Source organism: Oncorhynchus tshawytscha, linkage group LG02 (assembly GCF_018296145.1).
Source record: "Oncorhynchus tshawytscha isolate Ot180627B linkage group LG02, Otsh_v2.0, whole genome shotgun sequence".
In the NCBI taxonomy this organism is placed as follows: domain Eukaryota; kingdom Metazoa; phylum Chordata; class Actinopteri; order Salmoniformes; family Salmonidae; genus Oncorhynchus; species Oncorhynchus tshawytscha.
The window spans coordinates 33166987-33176270 of record NC_056430.1 but is presented as its reverse complement, the minus strand read 5'-3'; the positions used below and the strand labels follow the sequence as shown (position 1 = coordinate 33176270).

Sequence of the window (9284 nt, the reverse complement as noted above, 5' to 3'; positions counted from 1 at the left end):
GACGTGTGTCTTTTTACGACGGTGTGCTTGTCCAGTTTCCGACAGTGTGACTCGCAAAGCGTAACCGCTGTGAATAAGCTGTTTTAGTTTCCTGTTTTACATTCTAAAAACTAATCTTTAGATAATTTCAAACTAATTATCAACAAAAATAACTGTACCGATAACCGATATATTGCAATTATCAGTCGAAGTACGTGTTCAACCAGCTTCAGTTCTGAAGTTGCAACTCGAGGCCCCTGCGGAGTGTTAGCTCTAGCGGCACTGTAAAGTTTGTTGTTGTCACGTGACGTGATACGAATGTGGCGATAAAGTTTTTGTTTCGTTATTAAAACTGCCATACATTTCAACATTGGCTATCTATTGAAGTAACCATTTTAACACAATGCCTCAACCAAAATACAGGAAGATTGCTGTGATTGGGTACAGATCTGTAGGTGAGTCATATAAGAAGCTAGCTAACGCGTTAGCCAGCTTTTGTTTTTGTTTGCATAGCTACGCTATTGCTAGCTAAGCTAGCAAATGTTAGCTAGTTAATACCAAAACACAATACCATAGTTGTGTAACTTAATTGTGTACATGTTTGTATAGAAGTTGTCGACAATTACGAAACGTTGTCGTTGATATCATTATTTCTATTCACCATGCCAAAGTTGTGTGCTAACTTTGCCACAACGGCAGCCAAGTAACTAGTTCCTCGATGTGGCACTGTCTCGCGTCTACCTCACACTCTACTTACAGTTAGATATTTGCATTGTGAAATATCTCCTGTCACAGCTAACGTTAGGCAATTACAATTTATAACAGTTGTTAAACAGAGTTCGATAACTTTCAGTTTCTTACTTAACAAATGGTCATTTTCTATGATTTTGGAAATTGTTGCTCATCGGCCACCACAACAATACATTATTTAATACATTATTTCTTTACTTCTACAGGAAAGTCTTCTCTCACAATACAGTTCGTGGAAGGACAGTTCGTAGATTCATATGACCCTACCATTGAAAACAGTAAGTATTTATTTATTTATTTATTTTATATAAATGTATTGGATCAGTTTTGTTTATCTAATTGCACCCATTGTAAGGTGCCGTTGAGGATCAAATAATATGCATGGATGAAAATAAGTTATAGGTGGTTGTATCCAGAATGTATTCTCATTTCATGACCATGTTATATCCAGCAATTACCATTTTCTCCTGTATGTTTGCCTGTGATGTAGGACTATTCAATAGTCAGATTCCGTTGCTAAACATTTAGCAACTGAAACCTTTTATTGTTTACCCTAGGGACCTACCACAATTTGTCCAATAGAAACTTGTTTTCGTTGCGGAACGTTGTACGTTTAGGATAAACGGCTTCTGTTACAAAACATTTTGCAACGGAATCTGACTAATGAATACACCCGTGGCTTGGGCTTGACCACTTGTCTCTTCATCTGTTTCCAGCCTTCAACAAAATGGTGTCTGTCAACGGTCAAGACTTCAATCTTCAGTTGGTCGATACTGCGGGTCAGGTATGTATGCTTTACATTGTACTACATTACTCATTTTATTTACCTCAGTTTCTGAAATAAAAACACTATATACCTGCTGGGTACCGGCGATCAGTGGCAGTTTGCGCAGATGAAATGTAGAATTGTTGGGATATTGACAAAAAACAATGATCGATATTTATTTCAGAAGCACTGTTTTTTGTTTTCAATCTAACCGCTTTCTCCCCTTATCGCTACAGGACGAGTACTCTATTTTCCCTCAGTCTCATTCAATGGACATCCATGGTTATGTCTTGGTCTACGCAGTGACTTCCATGAAAAGGTGAGTAGTCACAGGTACATTTCATTCTGGGTTTATCCATCAGAGATTGTGTTCAATAGTCACTTGTACAGGGTTGCAGGTGTGATTGCAGGGTACAGTGAAAATCTTATGGTTCAAGCTCTGACATGCAGGATGAAGTGAAATAAGATAATGAAAATGGTCATAAAAAAACAACAATAGAAATAGCACAATATACATCATAACGGTAGTAGGGGGGAACATCTTTGCCCTTGACTTTGCCTGACTACTGTGTGTATAAATGGTTGTCTGTGCATCAATGCACACATGGACCCTAGTAACCTGTCTCTTTGTCTTTCACTTTTTGCAGTTTTGAAGTTGTTCAGGTTCTTCATGACAAGCTTCTAGATATGGTTGGGAAAATACAGTAAGTTAACCAAAATTATGAAAGGTTTAATGCTGCTTTTGTTTTGTGTCTTAAATTTGATTTTGTGTCTTAAAACTTTTTTGTTTTCCATGTAAGAAATATCAATGGATCTTTTCTTTTAGGGTGCCAACTGTTCTTGTTGGGAACAAAAAAGATCTCCACATGGAAAGGTAAACTTACTTGAGCTGAATGAAGGTGGAGAGCAATGGTGCTCCCACTCACATGCATGGCTGGTACAGTATGTGTAGAACCATGACACTATCTGATATATGGTTTTACCTTGGTTATCCAGCCAACGCCTTGGACCTTGTGACTATAGAGGTACATAAGTGCCCCCTGAAGATACTGTATGTGATTTCATTACATCATGCTTAGTGTGTCCTTTTTCCCCTCAGGGTGATCAAGCCAGAAGAAGGGAAGAAGCTGGCCGACTCATGGGGAGCAGCGTTCATGGAGTCTTCTGCCAAGGAGAACGAGGTAGACAAATATATATTTTCTGTAGACAGAGCTACTCACCAAAATTGTGTGTTTATTCAAAATAATTAAGGTATTTATTGATTTGTTTTCATCTCTGCATTGCAGACCGCTGTAGAGTTATTCAAGCGGATCATTCTGGAGATGGAAAGGGCGGATGGGAACGTTGCCTCAGAAGATAAGAAGTGTGCTGTGATGTAAGAGCGTCTAACCAGGACAGCAGTAAGCTCATTGGCCGAAACCAGGAGACACATCACCACCAGCCTGCCAATCATGACCTCCCCAGCACCAAGGAGCTGCAGTCGCAATGTGGCCATTTATAATTCAATAGTGTTTTGCAAAGGCAGCCAATCACACTCAAGACTGACAAAGGAGAACTCTGAGAGGTGTCACACAAGGGTTTCACTGTCAGTTTTACTGAACTCTGTCAAGTTTGGTTGGCTTAAACCAAACCCCATGAAAAACAAAACATGAAAATGCCAAATGTAATGTATGAGCCACAAACTCAAACTTTACACACAAAAAACGTCTCCCTGATAATCTGATAATTGCAATCAACTAGCTAGCCATGCATCAACAGATGGAGCAGTGACTGGCCAGTGTCCCTGACTCTCACTGGCTAGCTTCACCTTGTACACCTCGACTCCTTTTCTCAGGTCATCTGTATACTTCAATGAATACACCGGCCATGGCAGAGAGCCACAGTTCACATTGCTGTTGTAGCGACATTGGAAAGTTGCTATGATATACAACTGATTAATGTCTTAGTTACAGTATCTTGGAATGAGTTTTCTTTCACACAATATGTGTGTTCCGGAAATACATTTCCTCTTGCATTGGTCTTGGCTAACATTGTTTCACTGTAAAACTTTCAGCAAGTAAACTTCAGGTTACACTTCATCCTTGAACTGTAAATCATGTCTTTTAGAAAACAACGATTTTTATTTTCTAGAATACATTTTGATGTTCTTCAGCACTTCTGGTTGGCAGATTGGTCCTCGCTCCCTTCCTCTCTGTGATGTATCTGTCATCTGACTTTAATAATTGAGCTGTAATTATCCAATAGATGAGGCACCCTTGAATGAAGTTTCAGATTAGAAGAGTGGAAGGGATCAGTTATATTTAAAAGTTGTGGCCTTTTGATCCCAGAGAACTAGAATCCTATACACAGGTTCGATAGTGTTGTTGAGATAATACAAGTTTGTTTATTCAGCAGCATATTTAATAAAATGTCTGCATATAATTATACTATAATTAAGAATATTATGGACTTGCAGTTTTTGCATTCACTGATAATTCCTTACCACTGTGGACTGCAAACCAGTTCATGGGGACCACAGGATCTGCTGGTTTAGTTTTTGGGTTTTGATTCCAGAAGTGATGTAGGCTTGCTCAAGCTCAATAAGGACGCTTTATGACCCATTATGACTTATACATTTAGTATTGAGTCAGGGAATAGCAGCTGTCACACAGTGCTCACCATAACCTGATTTGCGTGTCCACTTTAGCCTTACAAACAGAAGATCAATTAGAAGCCAATGGTTTTTACTGACATTACTTTCATTTATCCACCCCCTAGTATCTATTATTTGTTATTTTGATGTTTTTTGGGGATAGAGTGCTTCTCTTTGAGTAAGTAGTAGGTTGATTGATTGATAGGTGATTGATGGTCAAAGAGAAGCTGGTGATGCTGTGTCTTGTGCCTTACCTTACCCTTCAATATCCCCTTTATTCAACCCACCTGCTTCCCTACCTGACTCAAGGTGCTCTAGTTTTTTTCTGTTGCCTTGATCCAATGGGCAAAAACCAGGTGGTGTTGTGCAACCAATATCCCCACGGTCAATGTTAACTGAGAAATCTTGCTGTAAACAGTTTTGTATATATAAATAAATCCTTTACTCCATTAAGTCTTTTTTTATTGATTAGTTGTGCTGTAGATGCTCAATAACTAAGAATAAGAATTCCACAAGTCTCTCAGGAAATTAGTAATTATTTGTTTGACAAAATCGAGCAAAGACTAATTATGACACTAACAATTATGTAATTGTCCCTGTACTAAACCTAAACTATAATAAAGCGCAATAGTAATGGCGTCTTTTTGTAGGCACTAACTCCACCATGGCTTGTTGGCCAAAGCTTATGGGGAAATTAATGGAGATTTCGTTTTTTGGATCAACACTGAAAATAAAGTCTCTGTTAAACAGGCTTAGGAGATCTTATATGTTTTGTTCTATGAGATCATATTCATCAGCAAATGTCACTTTTTGGAATTTTTAAGCATTTATATCAAAAAAGCACTTAAAGGCTTCATAATTCATAAAGGTCATGTTAACTGACATTATCTCAGAACAAAATGTAAAAGATCGCCTAAGCCTGTGAACCTCAGACCTTATTTTTGGCTTTTATACCAAAACCCAATTCTTTCCCCATAAGAATGATGGCTGAAGGAACCAGAGGTAAATCATTTCCAGTTTTAGGACTACAAGTAGGCACACACCTTGATGGCCTTTACGGAGGATTGTCAACTATGGCATAAGGAGACGACGAGTGGATAAGAGGCAATCTGTCATTTTGATTAAGGCATTCATGAGTGAGCTAGGATTGACGTAGTCAATATAACTCTATAGCACTTTTGAAATGTACAGGGACAGACTTCAGAACATTCTAGTAAAAATTCCCTGTCTTAGGTCAGTTAGGATCACCACTTTATTTTAAGAATGTGAAATGTCAGAATAATAGTAGAGAGAATGATTTATTTCAGCTTTTATTTCTTTCATCACATTCCCAGTGACTCAGAAGTTTACATACACTCAATTAGTATTTGGTAGCATTGTCTTTAAATTGTTAAACTTGGGTCAAATGTTTCAGGTAGCCTTCCACAAGCTTCCCACAATAAGTTGGGTGAATTTTGGCCCATTCCTCCTGACGGAGCTGGTGTAACTGAATCAGGTTTGTAGGCCTCCTTGCTCGCACATACTTTTTCAGTTCTGCCCACACATTTTCTATAGGATTGAGGTCAGGGCTTTGTGATGGCCACTCCAATACCTTGACTTTATTGTCCTTAAGCCATTTTCCCACAACTTTGGAAGTATGCTTGGGGTCATTGTCCATTTGGAAGATCCATTTGCAACCAAACTTTAACTTCCTGACTGATGTCTTGAGATGTTGCTTCAATATATCCACGTAATTTTCCATCCATATAATTTTCCTACCTCATGATGCCATCTATTTTGTGATGTGTACCAGTCCCTCCTGCAGCAAAGCACCCCCAGAACATGATGCTGCCACCCCCGTGCTTCACGGTTGGGATGGTGTTCTTTGGCTTGCAAGCTTCCCGCTTTTTCCTCCAAACATAACGATGGCCATTATGGCCAAACAGTTCTATTTTTGTTTCATTAGACCAGAGGACATTTCTCAAAATAGCACAGTCTTTGTCCCAATGTGCAGTTGCAAACCATAGTTTGGCTTTAATATCCCGGTTTTGGAGTAGTGACTTCATCCTTGCTGAGCGGCCTTTCAGGTTATGTCAATATAGGAATTGTTTTACTGTGGATATAGATACTTTTGTACCTGTTTCCTCCAGCATCGTCACAAGGTCCTTTGCTGTTGTTATGGGATTGATTTGTACTTTTCGCACCAACGTACGTTCATCTCTAGGAGACAGAACATGTCTCCTTCCTGAACGGTATGACGGCTGCGTGGTCCCATGGTGTTTATTCTTGCGTACTATTGTTTGTACAGATGAACGTGGTACCTTCAGGCATTTGGAAATTGCTCCCAAGCATGAACCAGACTTGTGGAGGTCTACAATTGTCTACAATTGAGGTTTTGGCTGATTTATTTAGATTTTCCCATGATGTCAAGCAAAGAAGCACTGAGTTTGAAGGTAGGCCTTGAAATATATCCACAGGTCCACCTCCAATTGACTCAAATGATGTCAATTAGCCTATCAGAAGCTTCTAAAGCTATGACATATTTTTCTGGAATTTTCCTAGCTGTTTAAAGGCACAGTCAACTTAGTGTATGCACATTTCTGACCCACTGGAATTGTGATACAGTGAATTTTAAGTGAAATAATCTGTCTGTAAACAATTGTTGGAAAAATGACTTGTGTAATGCACAAAGTAGATGTCCTAACTGACTTGCCAAAATTCTAGTTTGTTAACAAGAAATTTGTGGAGTGGTTGAAAAACAAGTTTTAAGGACTCCAACCTAACTGTATGTAAACTTCTGACTTCAACTGTAAGCAGACAACGAAAGCTCTTACAATATTCGATGATGACATTTCTCTAAAACAGGCTATAGGCTACATGTGCACCAAGTCAGAACAGTAGGCTAAATTATTAGAGTGAGGCACATGGGCTACTAACAGCTTACTACACAACATACACTTAGTATTACTTTCTTAGCTACAGTATACATATCTCCCAGGCATATTACATAATTTATGCAGCAGCATACAATACATTTGTGGACTCACATTGCTGTGCTGTGCTCACTTGAACAGGAAGGTGGCGCGGCGGTCCTTGGGCAAATTTTGTCATCAAACTTTGTCATCAAAGTCTGGCTTTCTCTGGATTTATGGTGCTTTCAAGACAACTGCGAGCTCTAAGAAAAAACAAGGTCAAATCATGATGATGTCAGTGATCTTCAGGTCAGAGCTCTAGAAAGAGGCCCGAGTTCCCGACTTGCAATTCTGAGATGGATGACCGTTCAAAATGTATTTTCCCAGTCGGAGCTCGTTCCTAACTCACTGAAGTCAGAGATTTCCCAGTTCCGAGTTTCCAGTTGTTTTGAGCGTGGCTGAAGTCATGCTGGATTGACAGCATGGCCAATGTTGAATGTTTATCCTTTTAAGCTTGGAAAAGAGACCCTTAATGCCAGAATTCGACCACACACCCACTACACTGAATAGCAGGCTTTGTAATGCTTGCAGTTAGCCACTGATTCCTTCCAAACAACTTATTGTTGAATTTGCAATTTCCAACTTGTGTCCAATGGCAGATGAGCACCGGTACGTTTTATTTATAATTTCTCTTTATCATTTCCCTTCATTTGAAAAGGATTTGCAAGTAGATTGTCAACTTGATTTATGATGATGACTGCTAGCTTGCTAGCTAAGATTTTGAAAGTATGATGTTGACATGATCAGTCCAATCATTAGCTACGGTAGATATAATGTGATTTGACGTCATTTTATCTATGGCCAATGATCTTGAGCCTTCACGGATGGGCACTTCTAATGTAACTCTATGGCAGCACCCAAGGGGCTTGAATTTTCTAGCTCCACCCGTAGATTTTGCGGTGACGTAGTGTCCCCGTGAGTGACAGAGCACAGAGCAAATCACAACTCAACTAGAGAACAATACCAACCCCTACATGCCGTATTTTCCGTTGACTGCCCCACCACCACAGAAAGCACTAAGCTAGTCTAAAACACCTGCCTTTTGGAGCTGCCTTACTCAAGAAAGCAAAAATCAGACCATGTTTGTGTGCCGCTTCATTAACCCAATCATTTATTTGAGTTTTTACATTGTTTGCAAACTGATATGTGACATGTATAAATACCAAAATAACATTGCAAAACAGGTGGGGCTCAAAATGATGGGTCGCCATTCGCCACAGTTCTCTGCACATACGCCCAATCCCGCTCTTTACCCTATACTCCCAACCTTACCATCTCCATACACTGATACGTCACAGCCCACCCCTCTCTTTACTCACGTTTTGTTTAGTTTGATGTTGTGTTTAGACTGCTGTTTTGTTGTCTTTCTTTTCCCTTTCTATAATTGTAAAGCGACTTTGTGTCCTTGAAAAGCTCTATGTAAATCCCATGTATTATTATTATTATTATATGCTGCTGATCAACATGACTTGCCTACATTTTTACAATTTGTTATGCTCATTTCTGTTATATTTATCCCTCCTCTCCTATTAGGAGCTGGAGTCCAGACAGGCTTTGTGAATGGACATAAGAGAGAATTAGCAAACTCACACACACCCTAAAACAGGAGTGGGCAAACTTTTTGGCTCGAGGGCCACATCGGGATTTTGGAATTCAATCGAGGGCCGCATTTGTTGGGGGACTAATTGTTTGTTAAAATCAATTTGCGGGAGCCTCCTGAGTGGCACAGCGGTCTAAGGCACTGCATCGTAGTGTTTGAGTTGTCACTACAGACCCGGGTTAGATCCCAGGCTGACTGTGACTGGGAGACACATGAGGCAGCACACAATTGTCCCGGGTTAGGAAAGGGTTTGGCAGGCTGAGATTTCCTTGTCCCATCGCGCTCTAGTGACTCCTGTGGCGGGCCGGGCGCATGCATGCTGACATGGTCGCCAGGTGTACAGTGTTTCCTCCCACACATTGGTGCGGCTGGCTTCCGGATTAAGCGGGCATTGTGTCAAGAAGTAGTGCATCTTGGCTGGTTCGTGTTTCGGAGGAAGCATAGCTTTTGACCTACGTCTCTCCCGAGTCCGTACAGGAGTTGGAGTTGGTCCCATCAATCAAAGCCCCAAGCACACCTCAGACACACGCAAATCATATTTCTCCTTTCCTAAAACCATAGGCCTATTCAAAACCAAATGTTGGCTTTGCGATCTGTTGCCCATTT

At 40.1% G+C, this 9284-nt stretch overlaps 1 protein-coding gene across 1 annotated transcript; it reads left to right on the top strand.

The window, feature by feature from the left end:
- The first annotated feature begins 17 nt into the window (after positions 1-17).
- Positions 18-4576, top strand: LOC112217539 (GTP-binding protein Rheb). Its single transcript, XM_024377877.2, has 8 exons — positions 18-434; positions 936-1007; positions 1446-1513; positions 1732-1814; positions 2143-2199; positions 2322-2369; positions 2595-2676; positions 2782-4576. The coding sequence occupies exons 1-8, from the start codon at positions 383-385 to the stop codon at positions 2872-2874; spliced, it is 555 nt and encodes a 184-aa protein (XP_024233645.1). The 5' UTR covers positions 18-382; the 3' UTR covers positions 2875-4576.
- The last annotated feature ends 4708 nt before the right edge of the window (positions 4577-9284 follow it).